We start from the raw sequence: 22,429 nt of genomic DNA, 5'->3' as shown, positions 1-22,429 counted from the left end.
GCCCCTGGGGACTCTAAGGAGAAGCGGAGAAAGTTCAGAGATACTGGAAAATTACTGTTTAATTCTTCAGCATTATGCCTGACTACATGGCATGTGGTAGATGAGGGGCAGATAGACTGATGACAAACCATCCACCCCATCAGCAGGAGCCACCAGCATGGCCAGGGCTCCTGGAGTACAAGAACCTCTGCTGATGCCACCAGCACCTCCTGGACACACGGAGCAAGCACAGCCCTGCGGGGCCAGCTCCGTGAGAGTTCAGTGTCCAGCTGGACGTGGGTCCATGGGCTGGCACTGCCCGTGCCTGGCCCTGCAGCCATCAGTACTCCTGCTGAGTGTCACAGCCAAGGAACTCTATCCGCAGGGCGATGTGGTTGTGCCACTGGCGGGGGTGTATCCTCACGTAGCGGGCAAAGAGGGGTGGCTCCAGGACGTTCATCACTGTGCTGGTGTGGTCTTGGTTTGCCTTGAAAATCTGGAAAGGAGAGAGAAATCTGGGGTACTGTCTGCTGTGCTGGGCTCTGGTGCAGTGAGCCCGTGACTTGGGGACACAATCAACATGGACAAGCAGCTCTTGGGAACTCTTTAGGATGAAGACAAGCACAGCTCGGCTCACTGTTGATGCAAAAATGCTGTGAGCACGTTTGCTGCAAAGGGCTGAGCTTGCTGCCCCAGGGCTGCTGCAGGATGGCTGCGGGGCAGCTCTGCCTACCTTCTCCTTGCCGTCCTGCAGGACCGGGCTCCAGTGCACACCGTTCTGGCTGCTGGAGACAGCAAACTCCTTCACAAACATGTGGGTGAACACAGCCTTAGCACCTTGGGTTATGATTGCCGTCACCTTCTTGGTTTCTTCAAAGTCCACCTGCAACCACTCACTGGGGCTGTTGCTCTGGGAGAAAACAGATAGACTGCCGTTACCCCTCAGCAGCACTGCCAGCAGCAATGAGAAGAATCGCTCATAGCAGCTGAAGTCAAGCTGGCCCTGCACATCCCAGGCTTCCCCCAGCCCATCAGGTGTCTGGCTGGAGCTGCGGGGGGCAAATCCCCTGCCTGCATGCTGGAAGCCTGCAGGGCGCATGTGGTTGAGCCACTGTTCATCATGCCTTGGCCTGCAGACGCGGTGAGCAGCCAGCCTGCCTGCTGGCGTCCCCCTAGCTGCCTGCCTGGGGTCTCTCTGCGTGGGCTACCTTTGGTCTCCACGCATTGGTCCTCCCCTGGAGGTTGAGGCGAGCCTGGGAGGGTGACCAGGTGGAGAAGACATTGGTGCTGTAGGAAGACGCGGAGATGCGCTGGTCGGGGATCCCTCTGCTCTCCATTCCTAGGGGCATGGAGCAGCCTGGAAGAGAGGAGCAATGCTTGTCAGACAGGGGAGTGGGCCCATCGCAGAGATGCCTCCTGGCTGCTCCCTCCTCCAGCTGCCCTCTGTGCACTTCCCTGGGCACAGCATCTCCCATGCCTCGCTGCAGCATCGTGGGCCCTGCACAGCTCAGTGCCCTTGTGTGCAGCGTGGCTCTGGCTGGGGGAGCCAAACTACACCTGCCACTCCTCCTCACTGCTTTTTTTTTCTTTCCTCACTGCTGCCTGAGGTTTCAGGACAAAGCACCGGTGAGAGCCCTGCGCTCCTTCTGGTGCTGCTTCCTCTTAGACCGTAATGAGGTTTTCCACCTTCGTTTCCCCAGCACCTTAATGCCACTTCCTTCCCTCCCAACAACTGCCAGGGGAGCCCCGAAACACGAGGGATCATGAAACATGCGGAGCTGGAGCACTCAGCACCCTCCTGGATCCGGCCCCAGCCTCAGCGCCCGGTGCCCCGAGGCGGGACATACTGTTGAGGTCGCAGCCGAGGAGCTCCATGCGCAGCGTGGTCCGGATGCTGTAGTGCGTGGGGTTGATGCGGATGTACCGGGCTATGATCGGGGGGTTGAAGCGGTTTTCTTTCACTGCGGTTCCATCCACGTTTGCAAAGAACAGCTGCAGGGAAAGGGTAAACAAAGGGGCTATCGAACTGGTGGAAAGAGAGCTAGACAGGACAAGGATTAGCATGGAGAAGATCATTTCAGTCTGGCACTTCTCTATCTTATCAGAATCCTCACAAGAGGACAACAGCTCAGGGAAGTATTTTGAGATGTGACTCAGACCAAGGGAATGTGAACGGGGCGAGTCAGGGCAAACCACTGAGAAAGAGGACTGGGAGAAACTTGGGGTCCATACAAATAAACTTTTTATATTTTTACCAAACAATAATAATAATAATAAAAAAACAGTCCTGGGACTTTTGAACTTGGGCCGAGTTTTGGCAGCAGCTGGTATACTTGATGGAGGCTTTCCTGGGTACTTTTCTTCACTCGCTGGAATGACCACCCTGTGTGTACTTAGGTTGTGGGTTTTTCTAATAAGTAGGGATCCACCAAAGCTCTGCACCTGCACACTGTTTTTAGAAAGCCAAATTTGCCTTTGGGGTCAAAAGAGATATTCAGGGAAAATCTTTTCCCTGCCTCTAATATCAAATATAATCCTAGTGTTGATCTCACAGCCACACAGAGCGCTTGCAGATCTATGAGCTGCGGTTCAGTAAGGATCACTCTTCCTCTCCTAACTAAATATCTGGGGGCTCAGGAGTTATCTATCTTGTGCACAGAGCTCCCCAGCCCTCACCACCCCAAGAGGCCCCATCCTGGGAAGCCACTCTCCTCACCATCTGGGTGCTGGTGGCGTTCCCCTTGTATTGCCTCCACCTTTGCCCATCGAGGCTGTAGAAGACAACAAATTGGGAGACGTAGAGACTGGAGAGCTTTTGTCGAGCCCCTTGGGTTTTTATGCCGTGAATGATCATGATATGCAAAAGGTCCACCTGGAAACAAAACATGGGGGTTAATTTCTGACAGTTGTGCCTGTGTGTCCCTCTGCACGGTGCACCACCACCGGTGTGCCCTTGCAGTGTCCCCAGCAGTGCCCCAGCCCCAGGGCCCCTCTCACCTGGATCCAGGCATTGCTGTGAGCGGTGCTCCAAGCGTTGATGGAGCCGGTGTTGTCCAGCCTGGCCAGGGAAGGGGCCCACTGCCCTGCGAGGAGAGTGCACAGGTATGAGGAGCACGAGGCAGTGCCATGTCCACCTGCAGGGTAGGGCCTGAGCAACTCTGATCTCCCGGGGGGCTGGTGGCCACGTGCAGGGTGGCAGAGCCCTGACACGATGGGAGGGCACCCCCAGGTCCCAGGTGGGACCCCAGCGTAGGCATGGATGGAGGGGACCTGCTCTAGCCGAGCTTTGGCCAGGGCACATGCTTGGGCTGTGCTGGCTGAACCTGCCCCAGCACCAGCAGTGCCCCCTACTCACCGTACTGCCCCGATGCCGTGATCTGGGAGTCCGCAATGTGGCCTGAGGCCAGCCCCAAAGCATTTTGGCAATCTTCAGCCCAACAGGAAGGGGGGGAGAAGGAGAAAAACAGAGAAAAACAGGCATAATTGGTTAGATAGAGAGGCTTTTGAGTCTCTCCCAACCTGGGGAGCCACCTGCAGGCTCAAGCCTCCAGGAGCCCCCAGAGTCATTTATCTCACAGCAAGTGGGAAATCTCATGCATCTCTGCATCCACCCCTGAATTTTCAGGGTCCAGTAAGTTCTTGCTCCTGACCTCAACGTCCAAAGCAAAGTTCCCATCACCAACCTCTGGCCAAGCCTGTGCTGTGCTCTCCAGTCCCCAGGCCCCTGACCTCCCATCCCCACGTCCCTATCTCCCAGCAATGCTGACAAGTGGCTCTTCCTTACACCCGTGTCTTGCTCCCGAGCCTTTTTGTTGCCAGGCAGCACCATTTAAAAACAAATATCACGTCGCTAAAGGGAAACCTGCCTGGCACCCCTGTCTGTCCATGTCTCTCTTCTGGTCTGCTGAGCACAGGGCTGTTTGCCTTGTACAATAACTCCTGTTATTAGCTACTTGTCACTTCTTGGCATCACTGCCGCATGGCAAATGCTTCTGGGGGAAAACGCAAATATGAAATCTTAAGCAGATTTTTAACTGATGGAAACACTTTCTGGCTGACATTTACTGCTCCTTTAGGAAGAGGAGAGGGGCTGTCACGGTGCGATAAAACACCCAGCCTCACAAACCACTTCCCCCAGCGCTATTTACAGTGAGGGAGAAATGTGTTGTTCTGGGGGAAACAGAGACAGATTTCCTGTGCGTTTTTGGCAGTTGCTCTCAGGGATGTTTTCATCAGCATGACCTGCCATCAGGCAGCATTGTGCTCTGTGCCTCAGTTTGCCTCTTGACATGGGGTTGGGCACTGGGCACGTCACCCTCCTGTCAGCATGAGCTTGCAGTCAGTGGGGTCAGTGCATTTTACAGGGGGTCTAGGGACCCTCAGTTTTGGAAAATGTGCCCTGGGGACCAATATTTACAGCCCAATGAAGCTGGTCCCCAACCTTCACTGCACCCCTGGCTCTGCTAGGGATGGGTAAGGTGGCAAGGGCTGAAGTCAGGACTTCAGTGAGACCCAGGGGACCTTGCTTAGACAACCCACGGAGAACACTGAGAGCCCTGGGGGACAGGGAGCTCAAAGCACGCTGTACAGCAGCACCCAGCCCTGCTGCTCTGGTCACTCACCCAGGTTGTACACGAGGAAGAGGGCACTCATCCCGGCTTGCTGGTGCTCCCCCACTTTGCACTCCACCTGCCAGATCCCAGCATGCGAGGGCCACATCTCCACTGTCCCGAAGACACCTGGGCAGGAACAGAGAGCAGAGGGGAGTTACCAGCCATAACAGGCTGCTGTGGTGCCAAACGCCATGCAGACACATAGCCTGACTTTTCCAGACCCGTTCCCCATTCTTGCTATCCCCCACAGGCTTGGCACACCCCAACAGGCACGGACATGAAGCCACGCAGCTGGGCTGCGCGCAGTGCTCGTGCTGTATCTCACCAGGGTAAAGGTTGTAGACTCCCATGCGGTACTCCTGGCTAGTCCTGACACTGAACGTCTGCCCATGAAAGTGGACGGAGTGGATGTCCTCGGTGCTGCCCATGTTCAGGAGGTGCCATCGGACCCGCTGCTGCTGAGCCATCACCAGCCCGGGCAGCGTGTCCCTCACGTAGCCATTGATGGCTGGGGAAGGCAGTGGTCAGGTTCGCAGGGTGCCTCAAGGCCCCCGAGTTTTCCCATCCCAGTATAGACTGTGGGATGGAAACGGCAAGGGCAAAGTCCTCACCGTGGAAGGAATGGTGTCTCCTAAAGTCAGGGCTGTCTGGCTGGATGCGGCAAGGCGGGCGGCAGTTTCTCTTCATGTTCTCCAGGAAGTACCAGCTCTTGGTTTCATCAAAGATGGTGAAGAGCAGGGAGAACTCCTGCACTGCCAGCTGCCGTCTGGAAACGGGGTTCACCACGTTTTGGCGGCAGATGATGAGTGGCCCGATGAGGCCCGAGTGCAGGTCCTTCTCCTGCGGGGGAGGCAGGACAGAAGTTGGAGCGGGATGTAATGTTGATGCTCGCAAACATCACAGCAGCAAGGAAAGTGGTGGCCCTGCCTGCATCCCTGGCCTGGCTCCCACCCATAAACAGGGGTTGGCATGAGCGGGGTGGAAGGGACACACTGGGAATCCCTCTGTCCCCAGCTAAGGAAGGCTGCACAGCAAGTGCTTGTACATGCTTTCAAGGGAAGTGGTGTCCGTCTGCCCAGATATGCTCACTAGCACTGGAACCCAGGGGCCAAATTCAACCAGGTTTGGTAGAGGCTTACACAGGGCTCCAGAGTGCAAATTCCCTACAAGTCTCACAAAAATGCAGAACTGAGAAAAGGGGGGAAGCCAAGAGAAGACAAAGCAGCGGCATGCATTCATCGCTGTATTAGACGCCTGAGAACTACACTGCCATCAGCTGCTCTAAGCACAGCACCACAGGAAAAGCCTTGACCACACAGCCAGGGCCGTCCCACCCACGGTTCACCACCTTCCCAGGCTGCCACCCACCAGGTCCACGTTGGAGAAGTAAGCCCAGGCCTTGCAGTCGAACTCCTGCGTGGTGGGTGCCATCTGGGGCAGGACTTTCCAGGAGTAGTCCCGCAGCTCGCCGGGCTGCACTGCCTCCTCGCCCGACACTGTGCCCCGCAGCTCCTCGTAGCCTTGCAGTGTGGAGTGGAAGGAGAAGGGCCGCGAGGCCATGTTCTTGAACTTGACCTGTGTTGGAGCGGAGGAGAAGCAAAGGGAGGGTAGGAAGGGGATGGAAGCAGTTCTGAGTGCCCCCACGGGCACTGCAGAGCTTTCAGGCACAGCTCAGTGCTCCCTCAGGCTGAGCAGAGCCAGCAAGGAGGGGCAGGGATGTCAGGGGTTATAGGAAACAGGGACTTTCAACTCACCATGATCACATCTTCAACTTCTGCCCTGATGTACGGCCCGAGGATGCCCAAGTGTTCGTCCAGTTCTCCCCGTATCAGTGGCTGAGTGAAGGAACTGTCCAAGTACTCTCGGAAAACCACCTTGCGGTACTGTCGGAAAGGCTTCCTCCTGCCGCTCCGGGGGTCCCTGCGGGGGGGAGGGCGGTGAAGCAGCATGGGTGACACTGCCCCTTGCAGACAGCAGCAGGGGCAGGGCTGCTGCGGGGCCCAAGGGCACAGCCACAGGCACCTATGCTGAGCTATCTGGGGAGCGAGGGGGCAGATCTGCACCACCAGCTGGGTGATGCAGAGCCTAGAGCATCCCTTATGCACTTGCAAGGATGCTCAAGGACCCTGGAGGTACCGAGCTCCCTGGGTGGATGTGCAGTGCTGGGAGCACCCTTCCCCTGGGCTGCTTGGCACAGTGCCTGGCTGGGCCACACAGTCATGGACCTGCGATCCTGCCTGTCCCGAAGTGCCAACCACGCAGGGAGCCATGCCACGCCATGCCAGGGCAACACGTGAGGGGCAGCAACACTTACACGGCTTTTAGGAAGTGCTGGGGTCTCTGGTTCCCATATTCCCATAACACCTCCACTGCTGCAATGTAGTACTGTCGTATCCGCCCCTGGAAGGAGCGCGGATCATGCTCCCCTTCTTCATAAATGTCAAAATCCTCCATGGCCTGCTCTGTTTCTCCATAGTCATCGTAGTCCAGTTTGTCAGCCTCTGGCCTCACGTTGTTCAGAGTCAGGTTCTCCCCATGTCCTGGGACATGGCTCCTCTCCTCTGCCATGCTGCTGCTTTCCCCCTCCTCCTCAGGCTCTCCCCGTTTCCTGGTTTCTCTAAGGACATCTTCCCCCCCAAGCACCTGCTGTTCATCCGGACTGGCTCGCAGATGTTGGGCTGGTTTCTCGGTGGTGCTGTGGCCGAGCTCAGGGCCACTCAGAGGCAGGGAATAGTTATCCTTGGAGGAAAGTTTCATAGGGATTTCCTCTGGGCTTTGCCCAGAGCTGATCTCAGGCACAGAGCCCTTTGTGGCATTGGCCTCCAGCTGCTGAGGCCGGGGACTGAGCCAGGCCCTCTCCAGACCTGGCTGCTCCACGGCATTCGTCTCCTCCTCCATCTGGCTTCTCCCCTGAGCCTGCTCGCCCCATGGAGCCCCCCAGGCAGTGCCTCTGCCTGTCTGCAGCTCGGCCAGAGCTGGGCTCTGCAAGCCCCCAGTGTGCCCCGCTGCCACCGCTGAGACTGGGTCCCAGTTTGAGGCCAGGTCTGCGGCCACGGCACCATCCTGCGGTCCTGAGCTGCCGGCTGCTGGCACTGCCTGTGTGGGGAGGGAGCCGCTGCTTCGCTGAGCCCCCCTGCTGCTGCTCAGGGCTGGTCCCCCTTCAGCATGCTTCTCCTCAGCTCCATCTGCAGGCACAGCCTGAGGATCACCCCTGCCCAAGTGCTGCCCCTCTTCAGTCGAGTTCCCCATTTCTTCCAGGCTTGGCTGGGTCACCATCACCTCAGCCCCAGAACCGCGTGATTCCAGGGACCTCTTCTTGAAGCGAGTTCTGCAAAAAGGGGAATGAGGCCCGCACCCTCTCTTACCCACTGCTGGCTCAGGGGTCTGGCTGGCCAGATCCTGCTCTGCTCTGTTACCCGCAGAGGGGGACTCCCTGCTGCCAGAAGTGGTGCTGGAAAGTCCCAGACCCCGCACCAAGCCTCTGCTCTGCAGTGACCTGGCTTGTCGGGGCCTCCAGCCAGGGCTGCCCATGCTCAGGGCTGGAGCTCCGGGTCCCTGAAACTGCTCAGGGCTGTTTAAGAAACCGTTTGGGTGCTGCCTTGTGTCATTGGCCATGAGGTTAGGTTCAGGAATGACAAGACTGTCTGTCTCTGGCAGTCCCTTAGTGGCCATAGCACCCTGAAACAGGGCCTCCAGGATTAACTCATCCCTCTCCTCTGTCGTTACATATCTGGAAGGCTCGAGGTCATTGCTGTATGCAAAAGTGGCTTCGAGAAGGCTTGTGCCTTTGGCAAGCTCACTGGCTTCTTCTGTGCCACTTTTTGCAGGCAAGGAGTTACTCACATCTGTAAAGATTTGCTCTTCTACAGGTCTTCGGGGTCCTAGGTCTGGAAAAGAAACATTTTCCCCTTCAAAAGATTCATTAAAGCCTTGTGAAACCACTTTGTGAGGTCTTTTTTCCAGCCTAGCATCTAACTCCTTTGAGGAATGACTGCCTTCTCCAGTGTGGCTCTGAGACCCAGCGCGGGAAGTCCTGCTGTCCCCTGGCTTGTCTGAGGGTGCTGAAGAACTGGCCAGTGTGAGGGAGGAGTTTGGGTCAGTGCTTAAAGCCAGCTCTGTATTGATTGTCTCCCTTGATTCATGGAGATTTAAGTGCATTTCATCAGCACTCTGTGAAGATGTGCCTTGAAGTCCCAGACCGTGCTCCAGGTCGTTCTGGTGAAATGAGCTCCAGGTCCCTTGAGGAGAACCTTTGCCAGCAGCAAAGGCAGCTGAGTCCCACAGGCCCACTGTGTGAGCTGTTGTCTTCTGAGGCTCTGCTTCCAGGACCCCTAATGTACCACCAGACTGGACCATCGTCTCTTTTACTGGCTCCTGCACTTCTAAGATATTTGCCACCTTATTTCCCACCATATCATCTGGAGCTGACGTAGCTTGGTGCAGCTCTTTCTGACCTGCTTCGGAGCTAGCAGCACCATAGACCTCTCCGCTGATGCTTTCCAAGCGTTCCCCAGGGGGGAGAGTCCCTTGGTCCTGGCTGATGTTTTTTGACAATTCTTCTTCATCTTCTAAGAAGGATTCATAGGACACTAGATCATAGTTTGTCTCCGGCAGAGATGGGGAAATATCAGCTGGATGTGGGTTACCTGAAAATGCTGATGTGCCATTGGAAGAGGGACCAGAAACACTGCCATTGCTCAGGAGGGCCCCGTGGCTGGGTTCTGACAAGCACAATTTTGGCTTCCCCGTCTCATTTTTGGAAGAGGTGACATTGTTCAGCTGCTCACTCACACACGGTCTGCGCCATCTCCTTCTCTTAGAGAAGCCCCTTGGTTGGGGGTCAAAGGTATCATCTTCATAAGCCACATAATCTTCCTCATCAGGGTATTCCTCATGCTGGCATTGAGAGACTGTGAACTTGGCGTGCATCCCTCGCTCTCTGAAATCAGGATTCAGGCACCCCAGCGTCCAAGTGCCTGTCTCGGGAGAAGACAAGAGGACACCATCAGCCCACCGCAGTGGGAAATCCGAACTGCCATCCCCACGCCACTCCCTTGCTAGTGTAACCTGTACTTTCAGACAGCCTCTAGCTCACGCTAGTGATTTCAACATTTCCACAATCCCTAGAGCTTCTTACAGCCATGCTCACAAGACATCAGGGTTGCTGGTAACATCAGAGGTGATCCTGACAAGCACCACCAGCAGGCCTGGTGCTTCCTGCCAGAGCTCAGCGAGCTGCATGCACCCATGAGGCCCCACCAGCCGCTTGGTGAGAGGAGTTAATGTACTGAGAAACCACAACACCTCCAGGATTATCACCAGCAGCAGAGCAATCACCATTATCCACCCCCAAAGATGTGCTGGTGCTGGCAGATACAGCTCTCCCCCACCCCAGACGCAGCCATCATGTCTCTCCCACTCGAGGAGAAAGAAATGAAAAGGCTGCCTCTCGCTCACATCCCCAGCCAACGCGCTTGCTGTCTGCCAAACAAGTGTGTAATAACCTAGGTCTGACGCTGGAGAGAGCTGTCATCTGCTGCTGGCCGGCTGCTTGCCTTCCTCCCCCATCAGCAGGCGGAAAGCAGAGCTCGGAGGGATGCAATGTTTGGCTGGAATTTAGACAGCTTCCTGAGTATCTGGATATCCAGAAATACTCATGGATACCCATGACCAGCATATCAGTGTCGGCTAAATTCTGTGTTTCCTCCATTAGTGAGGAAATGGGTAATGGCTCTGGTTTTGCAAATGCTAAGGAAAAAAAAAAAAAAGCTGAGTAGGAGGAAATAAAAACCAAACCCTTCCTAAGACTTCTCTGCATCCGGTGTGCCTGTCCTTGCAGAGGTGTGTGGGTAAATGTGATGCCATGAGCAGTGCTAGAGCCACAGCAGAACAGCATTGCCACTGCCACCACATCACTGCAGCCAGCTTACTGGCTTGGCAGCATGCGTTTGACATTAACACACCCTAATCGTAAAGTAAGATATAGTAATTTAAACCATTTCTTGGAGTTAAGCTTTGGGGAGATGTAATCACCACCTTTCACTTTGCTGCTCCAGGAGGCTGAGCATCCCTTTGCTCCTGGGGTTGCCAAAATGTGATCAGGCACCAGAGCCCAGCACTGCCCTGCCTGGAGATGCTCACTTTGCCCTGCTGTGATACCCAACCCATGGTCTATGGAATAGCCCATGCTACTAACCTGGCTTTTCGACGCTCATGAAGACAGTTTCTCCAGAAAATGGGAAAAGGGTAAGCATGTCCTCAAAGACCATGTTGCGCTTGAATGTGTTTCCAGAGAAGAAGACGGAAAGGAAATCTGTCTGGGCCCCAACGCTCAGGACATACCAGTACACAACTTCGTGCAGGCAGAGGTTCAGTTGCAGGTTGTCAAAGACAAAGCCGTTAATAGCTGGAAGAGAGCAGGGTATGAGACCATTTTATCAGGACCTGGCTCCCCAGGGGCTGCCGAGCTGCTGCCCATTCCCTGGGGCAGGAACCAGCCAGTGTCTGTGTGGGCTTTGCAGGGAGCCCCCCGCTGGGCACTTACTGTGCATCACGTTGGAGGCATAAAACTGGGGGTCCTGGGTATCCACGTGGGCTGCATCGGTGCAGAACCGCCTGATGTTCTCCTCCAGGTACCAGCTGCGGTTCTCATCGAAGACCGAAAACAGCACCGGCCTTGTCTCGTCCGACATTATCTGGGAGGCAGAAAGGGAAGGGCATGTTATTGGCCTGGCCAGAGCAGCCCCCGGCATGCAGGGTGGCTGCCAGCCCTTAGCCTGGGTGCATGGGGAGCAGTTTACTGCTTTGCACATAAGGTGGGGTGCAGTCTTGGAGGGAAGGGTGCACACAAGGGGGGAATGGGGAAGACAGGGGGTGGGACTGATGGTAGGGTTGAAGACAACTGGGTGACCAAATTTGGTTTTACCCAGATATTTCGCCCACCACAGTTATTCCAGCCTTTCAGCCTGGCAGTTAAGGTGGCAAAGCATCCCCCTTGCCTTTCTCTGCCACACCTGGAGGACCCACCTGATTTCCCCTCTGGTCCATGGACTTCTTGAAGCAGATCAGGAGGGGCCCGATGAGACCCGAGGCTGTGTCCCGTGCCGGGTTGACAGAGCTGTAGTAGAAGCGGGTGAGGCAGCGAGGATCTGCTTGCGTCGGCCCATCCTCTGTCGTGACCCTCCAACTGTAGGTGAAGGACTGGCCAGGGGCAATAGGAATGTCCTTCACGTCCTTAACTGCCAACACACAGCCCAAGGGCACATCTGTTAGGTCAGGACTGCTCCTGTAAGGAGCCCTTTATAAAAGGGCTCAGAAAGGAGGTTTCCTGATAGCAGGAGTCACATAGAAAACTACCCAGACTGGTAGTTTTGGTACCAAAAGGGCTGGTGGGCCACTTTGCTCTTTTGACTCTCCTGAAAGAAAACCTGAATTTGGATAATAACGTGTCACAGAGCCGGACCAGCTCTGAGCTCCTTAGCAGCTGCCATCCCACTTCTGCCACTTGGCTCCAGTCCCTGAAATTGGACCGGAGCTCGGCACAAGGTGCTCCTGGCAGCGTTCACCAGGGATGGGTGCGATAGGTACTGCTCACTGCAGCCATACCAGGAAGTGAAGACCTCCAGGGTGGACCAAACCCAGCCCAGCTCCTCAGGTGACAAAATCCCTTCTTCCAGCCATCACCCAAGCCTTCCTTCGAGCCAGAGTTACATGGCACCAATGGGGACATGAACCAAGAATCGTCTCCAGGAGCCGTGGGTCTCAGGTGCTCGGAAGGATGAATTGGGCAGGTAGTCTTACCACAGGCTGCAGGAAGCTCTCCTGGCCCAGGAAAATGGCACTGGCCACCTGACATCCTAAACACCCATGGCCTGCCCATGGCCTTACCTTGAGAGGACTTCATGGCGTGGTACGGCCTTACACTGGTGAGGCCGTGAGGGTAGATGTTGTACGGTCGGCTTGCCAGGTTCCTGAACACAATCTGAAACAAGGACAGCCATCAGGGACATTTAGCACTGCCAGACTGTCGTGAGCTCTCAAGGCTGCCCTCAGGGTGTCCACCATGCAGGGGGAAAGTGCTGGGCTGTGGTATTGGCACTGCCCACATCCAAAAGGGAGGAATCCGGACACGTCCAGGACCACAAAGAGAGAGGCAGGGCAGAAGAAATGACTGCTTGTTTCTCTACCAGTCTATGCTGACCACTTTTCCGGGAGGTACCCACTTTGGGTACATTTTGGGAGGGCATAAAAACGTCAGATTTATGAAAGAGCAGGTTGGTATCTTTAGTCTACCTTTCTGTATGAGACAGAAGAGCTCTTTCAATCCAGGAAGCCCCAGAGGGCCAAGACACTGAGTGTGCACAGCAGTCAACAGCTTCAAAGTGCTCCCCACTTAACTGCGTGAAACCTTTCATTTATGTCCCCATATAGCTCTGTCGGAGCTTTGCCACTTCTCCTGGAAACCATCCCATTCCTCCCAGCAGCAAACAGGGCATGTGAGGAGACCCAAGGGCATGTAAGGAGACCCAAGGAGCAGTCCCCAGTACTGTGTGGTGAGAACACACAGATAGAGAGGAGTGGAGAATGAGAAGGCACTTCTGCCTCAGGAGATGGTGCTAGATGCCATGGGTCATGGATTAACTCAGACAAGTCCTAAGATGCCTACAGTGAAGTCAAATCAAGGAGGCTGAGCAAAATTATGTTCATTTCTGCTGAACTCAGCAAGAGTTTGAGCTTTGACTTTCAATATCACCTCCCTTTCTGTTGAACTTTGGACATTATCAGACATGATAGATCTCCCCAAGAATCTATGTCAGACCACAGCTAAGAACCAAGAGCTATTGGGAGGAACAGCTTCAAGCTTTTAAGCTTTCCCCTTCCAGTCTTTCTGTGGAAAACAATTGCTCTCTTACCTTAAACTGATCTCCAACCTCCCCCTTCAGGACAGGTCCCAGAATTCCCTTATATGTTTGGGACGACACCTTGCGCTTCTTGAAGGCTGCATCCTCATACTCCACAAACATCACTTTCTTATACTTTGAACCAATCCGCTGAGGGCCAGCCTCCAGGAACAGGCTCGTGGTGTTTCTGCAGGCAACAAAGAGCAAATGGCCACATGCAGGAAGGCATCCACATGCAGCCCTGGCAGCCCAGGGATGGCCCAGCCAACTGCTGTACAGAGGCAAAATAAAAATATTCTCATCCCTGCAGGACAGCCCAGCACCCTGGAGCAGCATCCAGTGCTTCTTTGACGGGGAACGCCGCGGCTAGGCTGCACATGGGCAGCCTTGGGCTCACACCGCCCTGTGCTGGAGGGAAGTGGTGAATGGGGGAGCTGAGAGTTTGGTGGGCTGTCCCGTGTCAGGGGCATGCATGGTGTGTGGAAATAACACAGCAGAGCAGCTATCTGTCCTCAGCATCCCAGCTCCTCCACAGGAGCCAGACCCGAGCTGGAGAGGACATGCCCTCTGGCTGCCCCCTGCCAGCTCTCCCTTACCCCACGAGGGGCTGCAGGTGGCTCTGGGGGCCGGGATCTCCACCTAGGACAGAACCCAGTGACCCTGCTGCTGAGACAGCCCCAGCCCACACACCCTGCGTCAGCAGAGTGGCACCGGGGCAGGTGACAGGCATCACTGCCGTGGGGTGCTGACTAAGGCACAGAGACTAATGGAGTGTGCCCTCTAGAGCAGGTCCTGCTGCAGGGATGGCCACCCACACCTCAGGCTGCGGGCACGTCTCCCAGCCCTGGGGAATGAAGACCCACCGGGGGTTGCTGCCTGCAGGGGCTGGCCCTGCAGACCTGCATGATGGAGCTGCCTCAGTGGGCCACTGATGGTGGCATTTGGTAAAATTTGGTAAACATCAGTTCCTGCCTTCCCACAGCCCCCCAAACCCATCCTTGTCTTGCGTCCTTAGCTGGGACAAAGCTGTCCAGGCTGGGCAGAAGGAGAATAAACTGCCTGGGAAAAAGGAAAGACCTGGTAAAGCTGCCTCAGGGAGCAACCCCGAGGCCCTTGGAGCTCGCTCTCACCTATCCAGAGATGCCGGCTTCACAGGGGCATAGTCCCAGTCCATTTCCTCAGCTGCAATGTAATGGGTCCAGGTCACAGGGTCCCTCTTGGCAAAAGAGCGCACTTGGATCACATGATAAGCTTCCTCTTCTTCTTCTTCTTCTTCGGGGTCCTCCACCTCCTCTGGCTCATCTGACAGCTGCCCCACCTTCAGCAGGCGCTCCTCCGGGCACTGCTCCACCTTCACAAGGGCCTCCATGCCGGCTGCGTTCAGACAAGGGGCAGGAAGGGCCATGCTGACTTACCTGCACAGGTGCTTGTCCCCCAGGCTCTGCTGGAAGATGACCTCTCCACCACTATCCCCACCAAATATGCCACCACACGCCATCCCGGTCACGGGCCAGGTTGCACATGGATATAAGCGTGATTGAACAGGGATGGCCTTGGAGCTGCAGCACCACACAGAGCCCAGGGCATCCCCTGAACCTCTTTTCCCCGGGGCTCCTGCAGGGTCAGGTTACCTTGCTGGTGGGACGGAATCTGGCAGAACATCCGAAACTGACCGGCTGTTCCTGGCATGGTCTGAGCTGTGAGATACGTGGCAGGGGAGATCTCTAGGCTGCTGAGACGGTGGCCCCTCACCAGAAACGTGTGTCCCTCAAAGAAGACGGAGTGCACTTCGGGCCCAGTGCCCAAGCCTATCACGTGCCAGTGGACCTGCTTCCTGAGGCACAGCGTGAGACCTGCCGGGAGGGAAGGAAAGCACCCGGCAGTCAGGACACCTCCGTGTCCATCCCGTGTCCCTGCTCCTGGTGTCACAGACTCAGAGCCCGACGTGCGCAGAGCACAGTCCCCTGCCCCACAGGCTTCAGCAGAAGTCACACACACATGTGGGCTGTCTGAGCACAACAGAGGGGCAGGCCACAGCACCCGGCTGAAATAAGGCCAAGCTTAAGGAACGGTGGACTAGCCCCTGCAAGGGCTTTGAAAAAGGCTGAGAGAAGCGGGCTGACGGGAGCTCACGGCGTGATGCAGTGGCAAGACGAGCAGATGCACTCCCTGGCTCTATAAAACAGGAACAGGGAGCTGGGAAGGGGAAGCGTTTGTCTGATCACGGCGCTGGTAAGCCTCGCGCTCAAACACTGCATCTGGGGCAGGGCTGCGGCACGTCTTCAGCAGGAGCTGAAATACCCCAGGAAGGGCAGAGAGAGGTCACCAGGATTATTTAAAGGCTGGAGAAAATTCCTTCGTTGGAGAGTTTCAAGGAGTTCAGTGTGCTTAGGAAATGGGAGAAAACCTGACTGCGTTGTAAAAATATTTTCCTGAGGAGAAATCACTGTGTGCCAAAGGGCTCTGCAATCTAGTGGGGAAGGGAATAACAAGTTCCTGGAAACTGAAGCCAAACAAAGTCAAGTACAGAGTCAAGCACTTGTTTTTAGCACTGAGTGCCAAAAGTGACTGGAATAGATCCTTAAACCAGGGAGGAGACAGGGTGTAGGCTCTGTGCTGAGGGTCTCAGCTCTCCGCTGTCACCTCTCCACCAGAACCTGTCCATCAGACACCTCTCAGGCCAGGTCCCAGAGCCACATTGGGGGTGCTGGTGTAGGTGAGAACCTTCACGAGGGGAAACCTGCTGTGCATGGAGTAGGTCTGCTCAGCTCCATGGATCCACCAGGCCAGGGAATTCAGGGGAGTTTTGCTTTTGCCTTTTATTGGAGAAAGGTTTGCAGACAGGGCTAGACCCCTCTTTCCTCCCACCACCTCCATCCCCATCCCGACAGACCGGTGCTCACCGGGCAGCGAGCCGTTGACGTAGCCGTTGATGGTGTGCAGCTCCCCCCTGGTGTGGGGCAGGGGCTGAGGAGCTGCCAGGGGGTCAGGCTCAGAGTACCAGCTTCTCCCTGGGGACAGAGGAGGATGCAGTGTGAAAGCCAAAACCCAGGGAGGTCAGATGTGCAGTGCTTTTTGGAAATCCTTGGAGACCTGTCCACTCCACGTGAACATGGTGGAGACTGTTCCACGTGACAAGGCGTTTCTCCCCCCCCCCCCCCCCCCGCTTCAGCCCATGTGAAGGGATAGGGGTGGGAGCTGGGGGCTGCAAGCTCCCTGCATCTGGGGCACAGAGGCAGGAGCTGCAGTGCGGTACCAGGAGCATGTGGACCAGGGCTCAAACCCTTCGGAGGGAGCTGAGTGTCTGTGCCCACACCGTGGCCAAAGCATGTACCCCAGACCAGGCTGAATTCAGGGTCTGGCACCAACATGGTCAGCTCGTTTGGGCCAGTTACCTTCATCAAACACTGCAAACAGCATCACAACGTCTTGCTGCGTGTCCTGGGTCCCATCGCTCACCAGGGTCCCTGCACGAGACCACAGAATGGGTCATTTTAAGATCAGCAAGGGCCATGCCCATCTTCCCAGGGAAGTCCCTTTCTGCCCTCCACAAATCAAGGCCAGGCTGTGGATTGGTTTTGCCACGTCTCACGAGGCCGATGACTGTTGCAGCCCTGTTCCCAGCCTTGCATCCCTAAAACCCCATGGCTGAGAGGCAGCTGCCCCAGCACGCACCGAAAGGGCAGCCTGCCCTGCCTCTCCCTCGCAGGCTCTCAGGATTCACTTAGTCACCTGGAAGAGCCCATTTCATCCAGCCCCCTCACCAGCACCATTGTCTGCACTCCTCGTCTAGACTTTGCTTGTCAGTGGAGAAATGTTCACAGCGAGTCATCGGGGCCTGCAGACAGAGCCCCGGGTGAGTCGCACCCACAGGTGCCCATTCCTCTCCGGTGACTACACCGGGGTCTGGACAACCACCTCCAGGAGACGACTCAGCCAGGGGAGACCAGTCCTGCCCCAGGTTCACTTCTTGATGCTGTGATCCCCAGAGGTGGTTAACAGTCAAGATTCCCTCATCTCCACATCCACCAAAGGAAGAGAGAAGGCACAGGTACAGTGGGTGAGGCAGTGCCCCGGGTGTCCTGTCTCTGCCCTTGCTCATAAAAAAAAAAAAAAAAAAAAAAACTTTCCTTTATGTCTCCCAACAAAATCCTGTTTGGCAAAGTGCCCTGGCAGACACTGAATGATTGTAGCTTAGTGAAGCTCTGAAGGAAAGACATTTATGCTTCCACAGAAATTCACCTTATCAGTAGATAAGGTTCAGCTACAAGGTCAAAGATTTCATCTGTAGTCTGAAATTTTGCAAAGGCAAAAATTAACCAAGTTCTCTCCTGCAGGGAAATCCAGGGGTGTTTGCTGACCCCACTGCCATGCTCAGCCTCTGGAAGGTGCCTTTGATTCCTCTGCCTCTCAGCTCATGACTGCACCTGACCTGTCCCCATCCTGGGCTGCTCTTACCAGGCCGGCACACGAGCAGGGCTCCAATCAAACCGGAGTTGGTGTCCTTCACGCTGTCGATGTTGGAGGAGTAGGAGTGGGTCAAGCACGGTGAGTCGCCGTCTGTGGGGCCCTGGTTTTGCTGGATTTCCCAGATGTAGGTGTGCGTCTTCCCTGGATCCACCCTGTCGCCCTCCTTCTCTAGCTGGCTGGTCTCATCCTCGTACCCTGCACCTGCAGCCAGAGGAACAGCCTGATTTCACTGAAGCTTTATCCCCAGCACATGGTAGCCACAGAAATGCCTCCTCCCCGCCCCAAGCCCCCTGGCGAGCCCGAATTCTGCAGGAGATGGCTGGGCTCAGGGCAGCAAGCAGAGCCGGCACCAGGGCTGGGGAGGGACGTGCCTCCTCCTGGGAGCAGGAGGTGCAGCACAAGGACTCGCAGCGTGTGGCCATGGCCCGACTCACCCTCTGACGCCTTCCAGTAGGACACCCCGATGGCGTGGAGGTTGTATGGGCGGGAGGCCAGGTTCTTGAAGGTGATGACCACCGTGTCATAGACTTCTGCTCGGATGGTGGGTCCCAGGAGACCTGGAGGGGGACGATGGTGAGGTCAGGCAGCTGGGCGGTCAGCAGTGGGGCTGGCACAGCCGCTCACAGCCACCCACGGGCCCTGAGGGGCTGGCTTTCCACCTGCACAGTCGGTGGTGGTCCCTCATGTAGCATGGCAGCATCAAGTGCTCCAGCACCAGCAGGGCTCCCTGCACCCCCGGCAGCTCTGCCCAGGTTTTACGTATTTCCCACTCCTGGTTGAGGAGCAGCTGGCCTTCACCAGCACCAGCCCAGGATGGGTTTGGCCACTGGGCTCACTGCTCTCTATGTGGTTCTTACCCATCCACGCCGGTTTGGGCTTGGGCTGGGTGAAAGAGGCATCGGGGAACTCCACAAACACGGCCTTCCTGTAATGTGGAAGGGCATCGGGTGCGGGGGGCTGAGGTCCCGGCAGCCCTGACACGCTGTAAGAGGAAGGAAAAGCCAAGGCTGATTGCACAGACAGGCTGCAGCCATCCTCTTCCTCCCCTCCCCTCCCCACCGGCACACCATGCCAGCCCGGGATCGCTCACCCTCGCATCCTCTCTGTTTGCTGACAGACACCAGGTGTGTTTGGAAAGGTTTTCCTCAGCTCACGGATGCTGACGTGGCCGTGATTAATGCCATGGCATTAGTCATGATGGAAGAAGACACAGCAGCAGGCAGCACGGTGCCACGCGCGGCTGCTCTGCCCCACGGTGCCACCCTCCCCATCCCCAGCACCCGCAAGTGTGGCAGACATCACCCGTAACCTCTTCTTCCTCCCCTGCTCCCCCTGGAAAAGCTGTGCCAGGTTTCATGAGACAGCACTCCTGTCTGCACTGCAGCCCAAGCAATGTCTCCACATTTGTTTCTTTTCTGGCTGAACTGGGATTTACAGCCAGCCCCTTAAAAAAAACACTCCTTGAAGCAGGAGGATAAAGGAGGCTTGAACATATTTCACACCCCACTTATCTCCGCTGGCCATTTTTGATCTGGAAGCAGCTTTGCTAATTCATTTTCCATAAGGGATCCAGCACGTTTATCAGGATAACAAAGCCATTAATTTCCCCAGGGATTTTAGAGGCCCGCTTATCAGCCCCAGCCCCAGGACTGAGACCATTTCCAGTAAGCAGACAGACCGCCTCCAGCCTTGCTTTGTTTGGAGCAGGAGCCAGGTGGTATTTTTTTCCCCCTGAAGAAACAGCAAGGGCTGCTCTCCCGCTCTGTCTAAATAAATCCAGGCAGCAGTTCTCTGCCTGAGTCTTCCTCGAGGGGAAGAGGAAGGAGCCAGCGTGACTAAGAAGTTGAGGAAAGCACGATGCACTCGCCTCCATACCCCTGGCTGCTGTCAGGAGACCTTGGTTTGCTCACCCCAGGGCCAGAGAGCTGTGGGCAGAGCAGGGCTGGAGTCCTTAATCTCTAACTCGCAGCAAGCCCAGCTTGGAGACATATCTGAGACACCAGGGTCCAGTCCTGCTAACTTTGCAGTAAACAAGGGAGAAGCCCTCCGGAGCCGGGGGATTCTGCTGGCACAAAACCCAGCCCCTCTCGACACGAGGGGCTGGCTGGCAGGAGGCGTGGGGACACCGGGGTTTAGCGTGGGGCCCAGGCAGAGTGACAAGGCCATCGTGGGGCTGAGGGACGTCTGGCCCGAGAGCTGCTGGCAGCTCCCCTGCACGCAGGGTCCCTACCGACTTCCTACCCCGTGGAGCAAAGTTCCTGGCGCGGCCGATCAGCATTGTTAGCCGCAATATCTGTTCATCTCCCAGAGCCAGGAGATGGCCAAGGCCAACACCCCGCGCCACCGGAGCACTCAGGCAGCTCGGGGCTACGTGGCCGCCAGCGCCGAGCCTGAGGCGAGACCCCCGGGGCTGTTTTGGGACACACTGCAGGTCGTGTCTGGGAAGATGAGGAGAAACTGAAATCATGGGGAATGTGCTGGAGCAGGGCTTCCAGAGGTGCACCCCTGCGGCTGCCCAGCGGTGTCTGTGGGGCTGCCGCGGGGTGCTGCTGCCATGAGGGAGAACCGGTGGAGCAGGAGGTGCCCCAGGCACGGCTCGGAGGCACTTGGCTCACCTCTGCATGCCCTTTCTCCGCAGCTTGGCTATTTTCCTGCATCCTCCCCAGGCAAGAGGAGCAGGGCCGAGGCTGCAGGAACAAGGCACCTCTGTCACCCTGCTGGGAGCCACGCTGCCCAGCCAGCCCCGCTCCCGGCCACGGCTCCCCCAGGAGCTGCGCCCACAGACAGGCCGGTGCCCTCCGAGAGGGCCGAGGTTGTCTTCTGCCCGGGTAGGAAGGCGCAAACAGCCTCAGGCCACCTGCCCGGTGGTCCCACAAGGGGCTGCCCGTGGTAACGTGGCTGAGCAGAGGGAGATTGGCAGTGGCTCAGGGGGCGACAAGGCAGAGAGCAAATGTCATGGCTTTTAGGCATGCTGGTGGGGTGAGACCTGTGTCCTAGGAGTGGATGCTGGTGGGACAGCCTGGGACAGCTGAGAGGGTACAGGTAGCAGACCCCCCTCCACCCGCAGAGGAGGCAGCAGCAGGGTGACACAAAGGGGTACAGCTACCTCCACAGGGGGCACAGCCATCCCGCCCTGCTCCCCGCGCTGGGCTCAGAGCAGCCCATCCACAAACAGCTTTACATCTCATCACCATGCCCAAGCAATGCAACAGCCACTTTTCCTTCCCTCTCCAAAGCATTCAGGCAAAGCCAGCATGCTTCCCTCCCTCCTCTTGCTGCCTACCAACACCATTCTTGCTCAGACACTAAAAGTTACATTCTTTCCCGAAAGGGAAAAGTCTGGCCCCAGCAACATAATGCAGGCAAAGACATAAATATAATGCAGACAAAGAGAGCAACAGCTGAAAGTTAAGTTTTCCCAGGGGTGCAGCAGGAGCACAGCTCCCTGGGCAGGGAGGCACAGAGCTCACCCTCTGCCTCGAGCTCCCCACGGAGCCCCAGGCTCCCCGCCCAGACTTTAAAGGATCACCAACAAATGGTGTTAAGATAAAGCAGCACAGGTCTGCTGCTCTCCCTCTAGGTTTACCCCACCTGTGCATTATCGGGGTTGCACTTAGCGTGCTCTGTTTGCTGCCCTGCGTGCCCCCCAGACCCAGCATCATGTACGCGGGGTGGGAGGGCAGCCCTAAGTGCGCTGGAATTGCAACAGAAAAAGCTTTACCCCGCAGGTGTTTGCAGCACGGAGAGCAGGTCGCTGTGTGTGTAGTCCCAGGTGGTCTCCACGGCCCCGATGTAGTACCTCCGGACTACGCTGATGCTCTCCTCAACCAGGTAGAGGAGCACGAGGCAGCGCAGGGCTCCCGCCAGCATCGTGCCTGCGGCTGGGAACCGCTGTGGCTTTAGGAGGAAAAGTGAAGAGGAAGGGAAGAGGAGAGAAAAGCTTTTATCTTCGCAGCCAGCTGTCGTAATCCACAGGAGAAGGTGATTTAAAGCCAGCACCCGCAGCCTCCGTCAGAGTGCTGGAGAGTTTCCCAAAGGCATCAGGGGAGGGATCACTCAAGCGGGTTAATGCAGAGAGGAGCGTGTGAGCGACAGCCTCTCCCTCTCTTCCTCCAGGGTGGCAGTGACAGGAGGAGAGGAAAAAACAAAGGGAAAGGGAGGGCAAACACAGCGTTAAGCTCAGCTGCAGGACCCAGCTGGCTCTGTGTCCTGGCCCGTGTCTGGCAGTGAGGTGAGGAAAGGGAGGGTTGCAGAGGAAGGGAAAGTTAGGTGCGGTCCCTGCCTGGTCCCACCTTCCCTCTCACCACTGAGGGCAGTTTCGGGCCAGCACCCAGTCTTGGGGGCCTCCGTATCCCCCACAGGTCAGCCTGGGCTCATTTTGGGGCTGGAGCTACCCCGGGCAGCCCCCAGGGACCAGCAGCTGCCTCCTTTACCTGCAAGCTCCTGCCGTGTGAGAAAATGGCAGTT

General features: G+C 56.6%; 1 protein-coding gene across 1 annotated transcript; it reads right to left on the bottom strand.

Annotated features, from left to right (window-relative positions):
- Positions 1–41: 41 nt before the first annotated feature.
- F8 (coagulation factor VIII) lies at positions 42–22,164 on the bottom strand. The gene is made up of 26 exons (XM_035325915.1): positions 21,684–22,164; positions 18,820–18,944; positions 18,397–18,519; positions 17,951–18,163; positions 16,888–16,959; positions 16,396–16,503; positions 15,124–15,345; positions 14,623–14,866; positions 13,505–13,679; positions 12,480–12,573; positions 11,619–11,830; positions 11,137–11,287; positions 10,789–10,998; positions 6,907–9,568; positions 6,347–6,512; positions 5,961–6,167; positions 5,204–5,432; positions 4,918–5,100; positions 4,602–4,718; positions 3,335–3,406; positions 2,977–3,062; positions 2,696–2,851; positions 1,827–1,971; positions 1,188–1,336; positions 713–889; positions 42–475 (listed from the first exon to the last, which is right to left on the bottom strand). The coding sequence occupies exons 1-26, from the start codon at positions 21,830–21,832 to the stop codon at positions 320–322; spliced, it is 6,603 nt and encodes a 2,200-aa protein (XP_035181806.1). The 5' UTR covers positions 21,833–22,164; the 3' UTR covers positions 42–319.
- Positions 22,165–22,429: the final 265 nt, after the last annotated feature.

Source organism: Oxyura jamaicensis, chromosome 4, assembly GCF_011077185.1.
Source record: "Oxyura jamaicensis isolate SHBP4307 breed ruddy duck chromosome 4, BPBGC_Ojam_1.0, whole genome shotgun sequence".
In the NCBI taxonomy this organism is placed as follows: Eukaryota; Metazoa; Chordata; class Aves; order Anseriformes; family Anatidae; genus Oxyura; species Oxyura jamaicensis.
This window is presented reverse-complemented; position numbering and strand designations above follow the sequence as displayed.

Excerpts from the sequence above, each read along its gene's own strand:
- F8 (XM_035325915.1), bottom strand. The coding sequence starts at position 21,832 with ATGCTGGCGGGAGCCCTGCGCTGCCTCGTGCTCCTCTACCTGGTTGAG. Across the intron at positions 13,680-14,622 it reads AAGCCGGCATCTCTGGATAG|AAACACCACGAGCCTGTTCC; the intron begins GTGAGAGCGAGC and ends TGTTGCCTGCAG. Across the intron at positions 12,574-13,504 it reads AGGTTGGAGATCAGTTTAAG|ATTGTGTTCAGGAACCTGGC; the intron begins GTAAGAGAGCAA and ends TCCTTGTTTCAG.